The sequence below is a fragment of the Amphiura filiformis genome, chromosome 4, assembly GCF_039555335.1.
Source record: "Amphiura filiformis chromosome 4, Afil_fr2py, whole genome shotgun sequence".
In the NCBI taxonomy this organism is placed as follows: domain Eukaryota; kingdom Metazoa; phylum Echinodermata; class Ophiuroidea; order Amphilepidida; family Amphiuridae; genus Amphiura; species Amphiura filiformis.
In genome coordinates this window covers 2828290-2842421 of record NC_092631.1, presented here as the reverse complement: position 1 = coordinate 2842421, position 14132 = coordinate 2828290, and the positions used below count along the sequence as shown (strand labels likewise).

General features: G+C 46.1%; 1 protein-coding gene across 1 annotated transcript; it reads left to right on the top strand.

Annotated features, from left to right (window-relative positions):
- Positions 1-230: 230 nt before the first annotated feature.
- Positions 231-13504, top strand: LOC140150459 (uncharacterized). Its single transcript, XM_072172478.1, has 2 exons — positions 231-312; positions 10829-13504. Exon 2 carries the CDS (start codon positions 10918-10920, stop codon positions 11893-11895), a length of 978 nt encoding a protein of 325 aa, XP_072028579.1. The 5' UTR covers positions 231-312; positions 10829-10917; the 3' UTR covers positions 11896-13504.
- Positions 13505-14132: the final 628 nt, after the last annotated feature.

Below are 14132 nucleotides of genomic sequence, written 5' to 3'. Positions count from 1 at the left end.
TGTGACTGGTTGCACACAGTATAGTACTGCACTCCATCCATAAAACATCCATGAGTTAAGACATCAACACACCCCCACTAGTCATATCACTCTACATGCACTCATGAATGTACTTGCATGGTATGTCTTGCAGCTGATAAACATTAAACAGCTAGCTGCACTACATGAAGCCGTCATACTGGTTTAATCATGTTGTTAATGCATTCTTGAATGAAGGATCATAAATCATGTAAATTGCATTTGTGACCCTGCTCGTCTTGTTCCGCACAGAGCGTTGTGCAGTATCCACACAGCAGATATAGATCAAAAGAGGTGAGTGCTCGTATAAACTAACTACACTACTTTATAAAGTTACACAGTGGGAATTCCCAATTGTGACACGATACATCTGGTCCAGGCATATGGGGGCCCAAAGCCTAGGTCTAGGAGTAGGACTCGTGGAGGCATTTTTGAAAATTGAGTTACTGTAATTATTTGCATTACACATAGAATAGGCCATGAAATAGTAAGGCTATCATTTACTGAACACACCAAAGGTTTAGCATAGGCCTACTTAGTTCTAAAGTTATGAATTTTTTTATGTCTATTTTCTTATGTATTTTATTGTTTTTTACTCCATATTGTTACCTTTATCTCACTTTCAAATTGCCGCCTTTGGCCCCCATGGACCAGATCATGTCACAATAAAATGAATGCAGCTTTCAACAGCTGTATTCGATCCAACCGTGATCGTATTTTGCGTATTTCAAACTACAACACAAATGCACGACCTTGGATACAATATTTAACCAATCACAAATTTGTTATGGTTGGATTCACTTCCGCGTTCATGCACAGTCGCACACGCTCATGCGCTGGCGTATATCACACCTGAGTCTACGCAAAAATCGTCCTTCTGTGTTCATTCAATCGGAATTTCCATGGGGGCATTGTAGATATGGACACCATGAAAATTAAATAAGGGCTGCTATTAATGGAGAGCAGGGCCGGATTTACCAAAGGGCCGGATGGCCCCGGGTCAGGGCCCTCAAAATTTAGGGGCCCAAAATTGCACAATGCATCTTTTCGCACTTCGTGCACATTCAGTTAGCAAAATTCATGTTGATCTGGGGGTAAAATAGTCTGAAATTGAATGTTTTCACGTGCTTTGTGCGCAAATGTCCTAGTAACATCGGAATAAAATATGCTAGTCTCCCTTTTATATTATAAACCAAAACTTGACCACTGACTGAGTGAGTCCTTCCTCGGCAAGTGAGTTCGGGGCCTCCAAATTTTGGCCTGGCCCAGGGCCCCCATAAGGTAGATTTATAGGTAAATCCCGCTCTGGTTAAAAGGGCCCGTACTACTCCTTGTCCATGGGCCCCTGATGCTCTTGCTACGCCCCTGAGTCAACTGTATCTTTCGAGTAAAATTTGCCTATTTTGAACAGTCTAAAATTGTGTTAATGCAGACTCAGTACACCGGACGATCTTACCGTTTCCGATGTTGATTTTCAAGAATAAGATACTTCTTGCATCGATCCCGAGATCGGAAAAACCAATAGTCATTTTGTCCCACATAAATGAATAAATAACAAACAAAAAACCGATCCCACGGTGGACTCACCCAAATTGGTGACGTCACACCAGATGATCGTCCCTTATCCTCCTTGGTCTCCGACTGATACGTGCCTATCGATTGTTCATAGCACTGTGTATCAATTTATCGACCAAGGCGAGATACGGTTGTAGTTTCACACCTTAGGTAAAACCAAACCGGTATTGTTCGGCTGAGGATAGTTTTGACAACTTTTTCTGGCGAGATAGTGACAAAAACAATCCAAAACTTAGTTACATATCGTGCCCCCGGTTTGTACAGGACACACGAGCAATTCAAAATGGCCGCTCGTTGGCGCCATTCATTTTGTTTCCCACGTAAAACAACCATTGCAGCCTGTAAGTTACAATAGATGTTTGTACTAACATGCACGTTGTATTTCATGTACGGTAGGTTATTGTTGCTATGTTATGGTGATTACTCTATCGTTATGTCTTCATTACCATCCGATAAGACGAGTTAATCAGATATTCATACGGTGGGGCTTGGTAGGGACCCGTCTGACATTTTAGTAATAAAGTTAGTCTGTCCTTACTTTACCACTAACGTTAGCGACCAGCCTCCGTGCTCAGGTTTGCTTACTGGGCTTGAGTCACGTGTTGGGGGGGGGTGTAGCATCCCCCCTCCCTTTTCTCCTCGCTACGCTCGCCCCTGTCAGGCTTACCCTTCCCTGGTGACGGAATGGGACCACACCCGCTCTGTTTCACCCACGGGGAGTGCTCACGATCTTCTAGATGTCTTTCTTGCTTAGGACTCTCCGAGTTCCAGCTTGACAATTTGGATAGACTCCGTCATTGCCATAAGACGAAGAAGTAATCTACCAAGGGCACTGGTAAGGTCGATACGGTAGATTCTGCTGTGACAGCCCCTATGGGTCATGGCAGGTCTGCTTAAGGGGCTCCGGTCCCCGGACAAGCAGGCGGTTTCTTTGGGAACTGCTAGCGCGTCCAAAGGCTCAGCAGCCAGCGAAAGCACTGACTCTACGTCGGAGCAAATAGCAGGCAGCAGAGCGGTAACCACCAGCGAAAACCTTAGCGGGTTTGTAGCAGGAGGATACCAGTCCTTTAGCAAAAAATCCTCACGGATTTTAGCAGAAGGACACCCGTCTGTTGCAAGCATATCTACGGGCTCAAACAGCCACAGTAGTAGCCAGCGACGGGCGGCATGCAAGGGTACCCCGGGCTTGCCTGGGTCGAACACCAGCATGCAGCGTGCCAATGGAACCCTGGGCTTGCCTGGGTTGATCCATAGCACGCAGTGTGCCAATGGAACCCTGGACTTGCCTGGGTTGATCCATAGCACGCAGTAAAGAGTATGTCAAGGGTACCCCGGCTTGCCTGGGTAGAACCCTAACATACACCGTGCAAACGGGACCCCGGGCTTGTCTGGGTTGATCTGTAGCACACAGCGTGCCAGTGGAACCACGGGCTTGCCTGGGTTGATCCACAGCATGCAGCACACCTTTCGTTCCCCGCAAGGGTCGAGGGAGAGCGTGCATGGGTTCAGCATAGACAATACCACGGTTAACGCCGCGGGCGTACCAACTGGGGTCGTCACACGGCAGCCTCCCATGGCGGGAGCACCGAGTGATACCCTGGGCCCTAGAATAGCTGCCGGCTGTCCTCCGGGACCGGCTGGCGATGATTCAGGGGTTGGGCTCGTAGTCTCTCACGGGACAGCGACCCACATGCAATCGGTGGCAGCTACCGAGACGAGCTACGGCTTGACTCCAGTGGTAGCCACCATGCACACGCCCATAGCTGCCGTGTGAGTGGTCCGCCACACACAGCGACCTTGGGCGAGGCTTTCGAGGTTACAGTAGGTAGTTTGAACAGTCTGGCTGATCAACAACCCTCTTATGTCCTCGAGAGCCAGCGGAGCGTAGGTGATCCATTAACGTCAATGGGTCAATTACCCTCTCATGATCGATCACTGTCAAATCAACAGAGCATAGCTCCATTGATGCTGCCTATTCAGGTGGCGAGGTGATTGATGGGGGGGGGGGTGCACACTCCGCTACCCGTAGTACTAGGCAAGCTCCCTCTAGCCAAGGGACAGCCGGTATAGCGGGGTAACCATACGCATGGCTTGATCCCCTTGCGGGGAACGCAGTGAGGCAGGGATACAGTGGTATACAGCCGGGAGCCCTCACGGGCACCTACGCTGGAACCACGCATACAGCGGTACACAGCCGGGAACCCTTACGGGTACCCATGCTGGTACCGCGCCGGTACCACGCCAGCACACAGCTTGATCCCCCAAACAGGGAACGTAGTGTGGCGAGGGTACAGCGGTCCACAGTCGGTAACCCTCACGGGTACCCACGCTGGTACCGCTCCGGTACTGCAGCACCTGCCTTAGTCGCCACAGTCTGTGTGGCAACAGGGGGGGGAGGCGGTGCTGGTACTGCAGTACCATGGGGTTACCCTGGTGGCGGATCCTTTCAAGGGTCAGCTGCCAGCTGAGTATGCCCGTGGTACCCGCCGCAGGGTGTTTCTTCGCCTTGCGATGGCCACGCAGTACCATTAGCTGTTGTCCAGGCCGGCCGGCGTGGGGCTAACCCAGATGTTGATCAGGGTAGGCCCTGTGCTGCTAGAGCTAGGGCGGCGGCTGCGAGAGCATGCGGACCCAGTGGTGCCATGGCGGTACCTCAGGGTCTTGCGGGAGTAATCCCTCTTCTGCTGGCAGGTAGTCGGCGAGCCACACGGTGGTTATGCCTTTTTACCCGCTTTCAGATGCCCGTCCCCAAGTTACCGTTATCATCGGAGCATGATACGGATACTGGGGGCGAAGGAAAGGAGTCGGAAGGGACCGGTAGTGAGTCTGACGACAACACTACAAACTCCTTCCCCCGCCCCCCCGCGCGGGGCCAACCAGCACTGATCTTCCTCCGGACACCCCTAAGGGGGAGTCCGTGGAGGAGGACCAGGGATCCTTTCAGTAGGATGCTCGGCTGCTGCTTCCTCACAGGGGACGCCTGCACTCTCATTCCCGGCAAACCTCAATGGTAGATATCGTAGGGCTGTCGAGCTCAGTGGAGCTATGACGCCGCGTGCTTGCACGCTTCCTCTGCGTGTAATGCGGGAGGACCACGGAACCTACCTGAGGGGATCCGAGAGGGACCCAGATGTTGTCAAGCGTTTGACGCTCAGGCAACATCTGAGCTATTCCGCGAGGTAAGCCTATTAGCGGTGCTTACAGCAATCCTCAACAGGAGCTCCATGGGCCTAGCCCATAGGGTGTCCACTCATCACCGGGGGGGGCCTGCCACTCCAATCGCTCAACGCGATGGAAAGGCAGGGTCTTTTCTCTTTGGATGCTTTTGCGCTACGGTGGAGGACCGTGCAAAGAAGCTACCAACGGGAGCACTCTGAAGAAGTCGCAGACTGCCCTTACCATTGGTAGGAGCAGCAAGTCGACGCACAAGCGCAGGGAGGCCAGGTCTTCTAGCGAGTGTGCGGCTTCAATTATTCCGACTTCAGTAGGCCGTGCACCACCAACAGTACCCGAGCCCACTACCTCTGCAGCACCCGTTCTGGGGCGCAAGGGTAACACAGGAACAACTGGCAAACCCCGTAGAAGAGCTAAGCGCTTTTCCAGGGGAGGCTAGACGGAGCATTCCTGGGGGCTCGGCGGTCGACGGTCCATGCCGACAGGCACTGGATTTTTTCCACAGGGGGATCTCCCAGTGGACGACCGCTTATGGCTTTCGCCCAGAGTGAGAAACCATCTCTTGGGACGCTTGGGTATGGACAGTGGTGAGTGGGGGGGACAGACTGGTAGCCCAGTCTCCCCACACTCGTCTACACATTTCAGAGGTCCACAGTAGTACCGTCAGACGGCCCCCAGCGTCGGGCACTACTGATAGGGATCACACAGCTTCTCACGAAGCCGGCGACAAGAGTCCCATTCAGAACCACAGGCCGTTGAACAAGTTCTTCAGGCCCAAGAGGTTTAGATTGGAGACTCTTGCCTTGGTGCTAACCTGCCCCATCAGGGGTATGGGGACAGCATCACTAGATCTCTCGGACGCCTATCTGCATATGCCAATCGCCTCGCAATCGGAGGTATTTACGCATCTAGGTACAGGATCAAAATTAACAGTTTTGATACCGGCCGTCCACCTCTCCCAGGGTGTTTAGACACGCTTGGTCAGAGCGGTGGCAGCGTACCTGAAGCGCAGGGGTGTCAACATCAGTTGATACCTGGACGTTTGGCTCATATACGGACGCACTCCACTGGAGACCACGGGTCTCGTGGGGTTGATAGTCCGTGGGGTGCGGGACCTTGGATTTTTGATCAGCTCAAAAGTCCAGCATGGTTCGACGCAGACACCACTATTTGTAGGGGCCCAGATCACCCTCACGGAGGGAATCACGGTGCCCTCACCCGAGAGGGTGACAAACATGGTGCGGTGTGCCCAACTTTTGGCCGAGTTTCGGGCAGTACCCGCTGTGGCATGGATGAAGGTGGTAGGCCTAATGGCCAGTATGGTAGACCTCGTGCCGTACTGCCGTTGCTACGTTAGGGCTTACCCAACTGCACCTTCGAGCCTGCTTGCAGGCCCAGTCGTCACCCAATATCCCTCGCGGTTCCATTGTCGGAGATCGCGCGAGAGGAACTCTGGTGGTGGACCCATCAGCCCAATTTGACCCAGGGTGTCAGGTTTTCCTGCACCCCCGGTATGTCACATAGTGACGACCATAGCGTCAAAGCGGGGCTGGGGGGTCCACATCCACGGAGACTCCGTCTGGGGCCTATGATGGCCACAGAGACAGAGTTTCACATCAACCTCCTTCACTTACGAGGAGGTGATCGTGGGATCACATATATCGTTGTCCAGACGGACAACACAACCGTGGTAGCCTACCCTGAGAGGGTGGTGCAAGTTCAGGCAGATTACGATGAGAGCGATACACATCGCGGGCGTCACCAACATCCTCACGCACAATCTGTCACGAGGAAGGGTGTCGGGATCAACAGAATGGTCCCTTGCTCCGCAGGTCGCTCAGACGATCTTCAAGGGATGTACCACCCCTCGATAGATCTGTTCGCATCTCATCGCAATCATCCACTGCCAGTGTACTGCTCAAGGGTCGCGGACCCCCAAGCATTCACCGTGGACGCTCTGTCCATATGCTGGGGAGGGATGACAGCTTATGCATTCCACCCGATCTCACTACTCACGAGGGTGGTGGCCAAGATCGGGTGGGAAGACTGCATTGTCATTCTGCTAGCGGCAATGCCGCGGGCACTCCCAGAGGTACCAGATCTACTCCGGATGCCCGGAGGGGAGGTATCCAGCCTATCACTAGAGCGCTTGCAGTTAGCTGCATGGCCCTTACCAGGGAACGCGCAGCGGAGGGATACTTTTCATCAGAAGCTGATTTTCTCATCGCCGGGCTAGACGGAAGTCTACCCTCCGTACGTATAGCCGCTGTCTGGCTCCATACTACGCTTGGTGCGATGAGATAAATGGCTCTCCCAATGGCTGCTAGCTCCGGAGTTTCTGACAGAAAAGTTCCAAGCAAGACTTCAGCGGGCCACTGGGGCCAGCTATAAGTCAGCTATCCTCTCCATTCACCGAGGTTTCGAGACGGGCCGACTATCAGAGCCGATGGTTACCTCAGTCTACGCCTCGAGGGTATGTTCAACGAGTGTCCGCCGAAATGGAAAGCGATCCTCCTAAGGGATCCCAGCACAGTCTTAGATTACGTTAAGGGTCACCCTTTTGAGCCTCCATCAAAATCTCAAGATGGCTTTCCGGTTTGGCGTTGGCTTCGGGACGGCGGTGCTGAGTTGCACGCGGTCTAGAAGTTGGCTTCCGTGTTCACAAACACTGTAGCGACACTGTTTCGGCGCTCGGTTCTAGTGACTATGAACGGGCGCAGTGCATACCGACATTCGCACAACCGCATTTCATCACCCTTACAGAGCCTTCGGTCCAGCCGCTGTCGCAAGGGCTGGTCCAGGTGTTGGTGGAGTCCGGGCGATCGCGAAGGTTTCACGTCCCACGGCCCACTTGACACCCGGAAGCCACCTTCGCCCTTCTCTACGATATACTTCCATTTACGTTAGTAATCGGAGACGGGCGGGAGGTTTACCAAGACATTGTTCGGGCGATCATAATACGGTGGTGTACGGGTACCAGGTTTTCAGACTATACAGAATACTCAGCATGGTAAGAACCAGTGTTTCTATTCTTAACCACCGAACTTTATGAGTAAGGAGGTTTAGGTCTGTGATCGCGTGGTCTTTTTTGTTTTCCCGACCGTTGGGGGAAAACATTTTCTGACCTCGCGAAAACCATCGTTACCCGCTCCCGATCCCTGATCAGATGCTGACCAATCTTGTACCTCCATCCGTCGGTTACTTGCAAGATCGATCTTTCAGATGTTGATGCAAGAAGTATCTTAATCAACATCGGAAACGGTAAGATCATCCGGTGTACTGAGTCTAGTCCAAAACAGAAATGTTTTGTAGACTCATAACCGGAGCGATCTTACCTTTCCGATGTTGATTATTCCCGGACCCCGGCCACCGCCTACAAGTTTGATCCAAGTAGGGGATCCCAAGTCGGATAAGGGACGATCATCTGGTGTGACGTCACCAATTTGGGTGAGTCCACCGTGGGATCGGGGTTTTTGTTATTTATTCATTTATGTGGGACAAAATGACTATTGGTTTTTCCGCATCTTGGGGATCGATGCAAGAAGTATCTTAATCAACATCGGAAAGGTAAGATCGCTCCGGTTATGAGTCTACAAAACATTTCTGTTTTGGACTAATTTTTGTAACATTTTTGATGCAATCCCCCGTCATGATCTGCTGTGTTTACTTTTGAACTTCCATTGCTTTGCACAGTGTCATGCTTCAGTGAATCCGACTAGATTTTGAATGCAATGGTCTCTAGCCTCAAATGTGTTTGATCAAGGAGGTTTTCTATGAAATATGTTTATTTAGGGCTGCTAAGAATACGCAGAATTGCGTTATTTGCAGTGCAATTTGCGTATTTTGGATCCAAATGCGTTTTTTTGACATTTTTGGAATTAAATTTTTTTTTTTTTTTTGGCATTTTTGGCATTTTTTTTCACGAATTTGGAAAGTCCCTTGACGTGAAGGGAAGTACCAGGCAGCGGGTGCCATGTGGCATGATAAAGAGAGACAGCAAATCTGCCGTATGGCACTTTCCATACAATCAAAATCAATACATATCGACCCCACAGCCGTAAGTACTGACTTTACAAATTCACCCAATGTATACTTTGATACTTTATTATGTCCTTACTACTGAGATAAAATATCAAAACCCTCAATCTGTAGATTTGTACCCTCACAGCCTAGTGAAGTGTTGGGTTACTTTGCCACCCCATATCGGGGTAACTTTGCCACCCTAATTTATATGTTAATAGGCCGACACAGTTTCATACATGTACGGTATATAGTATTGATTAATTCTGGAATACCCTTCAAACCAGAATCAAATCTACAAGTTAGATGGTTCAAAGGGTGTTCCAGAATTATCCATACTAATAGTATACATACATACATACATACATACATAAAGGTATTTATATAGCGCCTTTAAAATTTATCAAAGCGCTGAACAAGGAGAGAAAGGATAGGGAAAAAAGAAATAGTTCTTATTATTTCAGATCAAATCAGATCAGCTACTTCGCCACCCAATGTTTTAGTGGCGTGCGCAGCACATTGGAAGTGTGGGGGGGCAGGTTGTTCAGTTCCCCCGAATGGAGTCTGATTTAGGTGTGTAAGGTGCGGTTTTAGTGTTTCCCCCCGAATGACCAACAAAAGTGCGGGGGCACATGCCCCCTGCCCCCCCCCCCTTTGCGCACGCCACTGTGCCCCAATGGTTTTCATACTGCAAAATGCACTGGCATACATAGCTTTCCTAATAACCCCTATATGTAACAATTCATGCAAACATAAAAAGAGGGCGCACCACAACATCCAAAAAATGTGGCAAAGTAGCCCCGGTTCAATTCTCCTTTTAACAAGAATTTCTTTTTGAACTACATTAAGGCGATATTGTAATTGCATACATTTTAAATGCATTGTCAAAAACAAACTTGCAACTTCAAAATTGCATGGTTTTTTTTTTCATTTTTATTTATGGTAGACGAGGTATTGTTGGTCAAAGCAGCCAAAAAAAATCGACTTTCATTGTCTAAATCAATATTATTATAGCAAAAAAAAACACTTTGATGTTTTGTAAAAGTTCATTCTACAAATCATATACTTTGAAAACATGCTTGATTTCTTGTTGTTAACAAAAGTGTTGTTATTTCAGCCTTCTTTATACAATAACTCAAGAATCACAGAAACTACAAAAGTATATAATATTTGAATTCTTCTACACACTCGCTAAGAAATGATCACTGAACTTTTTGCCAAAGCTCACTACCATTCGCAAGATGCTGTTAACTACCAAATCGCAACAGTTAAAAAAAATGCTCACCTTAAATGTCCATACATGTATCTTTCATATATTATACCCAGCATATATAAAAGTATACATTTTCTTGGAGCAAATAAACCTAAGGAATCCTGAAAATACCAAATATTTTAGGGAAAAAAATGGAAAATTTGAAAAAAAAATTTAAAAAAAGTTAGGTGCACCCCACATATTTAAAAGTTCCATACTTTAATTCCTCTCAGTCAGAGCTTTTTATACATAACAGCATAGGGTTCAATAAAATGAAAATAGTTTTGCGCCTGCCTCTTTCAAGGCATATTTTCCCAAATGTTGACTTCAATGTGTAACCTGAACGTAAAATAAAATATGCAAAATTGCTTCTCAAAGCAAATTAAATTACCTGGAATATGATTGTATGGTGTTATAGTATGCAGTTTAAATTGAATTGTAAAAATGTGAAACAGGAAATGAACCTCTTGCATCACATGACCCCTGGGGTCACTTTTATTAAATTTGCTCCTCACTGATCCTCCTCCTGATCTTCCTGCATCCAACACATGCTAATTAGATGCTAATTATTCAAACGTTAATAACTTTTTATACATTTGTGTAGGCGCTGGAATGAAATAGCAATTTTCTTTGTTTTACCTCATTTGTTAGCTTGAAATCAAAAGGGGATATTATGTGTTGAGTGAAAACTAACATTTTGTGGAAACAAATAATATCTATATATTGTTTATTGAAATTGTACATTTGCTTTATGTGATAAATTCCTTTATGTGTTTCTTTGTTTTACAGAAGCTGTCAATCTTGGGCAACTAGTCAAGGACATCATTAATAGCTGAATTGTGTCTCCAATATGTGACAAAGTCTCATCACCAATAAACATGACCAAATTTTGCTCAAAGAAGGTCCTCATCATTTGTCTGTGTTTCACCACCATTCTTGCCAGTCTGCTGATAGGCAAAAACCTGTACCAAGGGACGCCAACATTCCAGAATGCCTTCACCAATAAGTTGTCGGATGATGGTGATGCTGGTGAAATGCACCAAGGTGGAAGAAGGCAGATTCAGGATAACGAAAATCACCTCAGGTTAGATATTATACGTCACGGTGGATTCGCTAACGACGGTACCAATATTGTGCAAGGTGAAACGGGGGAATTGGTTCCAAGGCAAGAAATAGATGAGAACGATGATTCATCAGAGGCTAGTTTCCCAAAGGCTACAAAGAATAAGGAAATGCTAGATGATTTGGCTAAGATAACCAAGCAGGATGAAGCACTTAGGATTATACCCCCGAATAATAATGGTCCAGTCCAGAAATGGACTCTTGAATCTGATCCACGAGTGCCCAGAATTTTAGCAAAGATTATGTCATCAATGCCTAAAGAAGTAAGACAGGATATTCCTCAAGAATACCTACAAATGGGGCCAAGAAAATATCTTGGAACACGGTTTAAGGTTGTCAGCGATGCATACAAGAAGCATGGAATGACCCAACGTCTGCCAGAGGTCATCAGTATAGGCGTCAAGAAAAGCGGAACTAACGCGGTGGGATTCTTTGTCACACAGCATCCTCAAATTGTTCACTCCGTAGGCAATGAGGTTCATTTCTTTGATAGAAATTACCAGAAAGGGCTTGAATATTACCGTATCCGAATGGGCTTTGCAAAAGAGGATCAGTTCTGTTTTGAGAAAACGCCAAAATATTTTGTAACGCCGAATGCCCCCAAGCAGATCTTGTCAGACCTCCCAAAGAACATCAAATTTGTACTCAGTGTGCGAGACCCTGTAAAGAGGGCGCTCTCCGATTTCAGACATGAGCGGGAGTTATATGTGAGAAGAAAATGGGAAGAAATCTAGGGCGCGTTAAGTCTAGCCCGAGAAGACGAAGGTAGAATATTTGAGCAACAGGTGCTCGATGAACATGGCAATGTGAACGCGTCAAACGTGATTGTCGATACTAGCTATTACACCAAACATTTCAAACATTGGCTCGAATACTTTCCACGAGATCGATTTTTAGTAATAAATTTAGACTCACTTGAGAAAGATGCCTTCCCTATGCTCAAAAAATTTGAGCAATTTGCGGGTTTAGATCCATACTTTAAAGAGAGTATGTTTTATTATGACTCTGCAAGACACGGAACTTGTATGCACGGTACGAGTAGACCTTGCCCTCCGAAAAGTACACCAGGAGTGTTGCCAAAGGCAGAACCCAGTGATGCCACATTGAAAAAACTTTATGAATTTTATAGACCATCTAATAAGGAATTTATGCAGCTGACAGGACAAGACTTTGCATGGGCACATTTATGATAGTAACTTAAGCCATTTTTTCCTTCGTAAGTTAGGGAATGTGTGTGTGACTGTATTTTATAGAAATATCATGTGGTATAGCAACTGTTCTTTAATTCCTACAGTTAACTGTTGCAAAATATTAAAAAGATTATGCTTTTTAGAGTAAAAATTTGAAAATAATTAATTTAATATCAAAATGGTATTCAGTCAGTAGTATCAATATAATTTTTTATTTTAATACAGGAAGGATTCCTAAAATAAAAAAAGCACTTAAAAAAGTAAGAGACTCTAATTTATACAGATTAACTTCTGATCGTAAAGTGCAACATTTGCTAAGTTACCACAAATCATGCAATAAGTTGTTGTGCCACCCATATCCTTCACTATGTGCCACCTCAACAGTTTTAGAATAACATCATTTTACCATAACACAATTTAATTTTTTGATTTGCACTTCTGTTGGTCGTCCTGTTTTAGCCTGATCGATTTTTGGAAAGGCAAAATACAATTGTTTATTTTTGAGGAAAATTATGTGTTATTTTGTAAAGTGAAGAGATGAAAGTGACGGTTATGAATGAGGTTAGTAACTTTGCATCAATAAATGCCGGGCATTGTGAAAAATCTAAACATTTTGCTTTGGACCTTGGAATATCCCTTGGGGCACATATTCCTCAGTTCTAAAGGCAAAATGTTTAGATACCGGTATTTAACAATGCACTCCAAGTAACCGATGCGCAGTTATTCACATTCTAATTAATCCAATGGTGACGTCAAATATGGCGATATCGCCTCCACCACCACCTGCCAACATCCTTTTTATAGTGAGAACAAACCAGCCACAGCCCTTCAAGGATGACATCAGATGCAGCATCCCAAGTTGATCTCTGCTGGCAGCTGTAATAATGTGCAACATTTTGTGTGACACAAGTACATGTTTGTAAAATCTTTGGCAGGATTTAAAATCATGAGAAAAATTATGAGGATTTGAATTTTTTTGGGAAATGTATATTTTGTAGTACTCCTTACTAACTACTAACTAGTAGTGTAAAATAAAGGTGATTAAGGTTTACTGACACAGAATTGTGTAAAACAAAGTATTCATTTAAATTATAAGAAAATAATACATATGGTTCATGTGTCAGGGTCTTAACCGTCTTATGAGCATTGGCGGTGCCAGGATTTTTTTCTGAGGGCATGGGGGGGGTGAATTTCAGGGGGTGGGGAAATCACCAAATTTTGCGCAAAATTACCGCAAAAAGTGGAAATTTGTGTAATTTTGGGTTTTTACTGGGGGGGCATTTGTCCTGCTGCTCCCCTCCCCATGGTACCGCCACTGCTTATGAATTATGAAAGGGCATTAATAATAAGATGCTTCCACCACACTGTCCACATGTGCACGTTTCTGCTATTGCTATGTACAGATTGTTTTGTTTCTAAGATATATTTCTTATATTTTATTTTTGGTCAATTCATGTTTTTGTTTTTTAAAGTACATGTACATGTATTTACATGCAAACTGTAATATCAATGTGGTACCGTATTAATTCCAATAAGCGCCCAGGGTGCTTAAGAAAGTTATTTTGGGTGGGCGCTTATTTTTTCGTAAGGGGCATTTATTAGAGACAAATTTACCTATGTTATAAAAGGGTCTAGTAGCTTTTCTGATGCAGAAAATGTATCGCAAGTTTACGCAGGACTTGTAGTCCTGCAGCTATTTCACTCTATCGACATATATCTGTCACTTCAACATTAATGGCACCCTTAGCAAATTGAAAATGCCCTGGGTGGGCGCTTATTGG

Bases quoted from the DNA above. Each gene is read 5' to 3' on its own strand.
- LOC140150459 (XM_072172478.1), top strand. From the start codon at position 10,918: ATGACCAAATTTTGCTCAAAGAAGGTCCTCATCATTTGTCTGTGTTTC.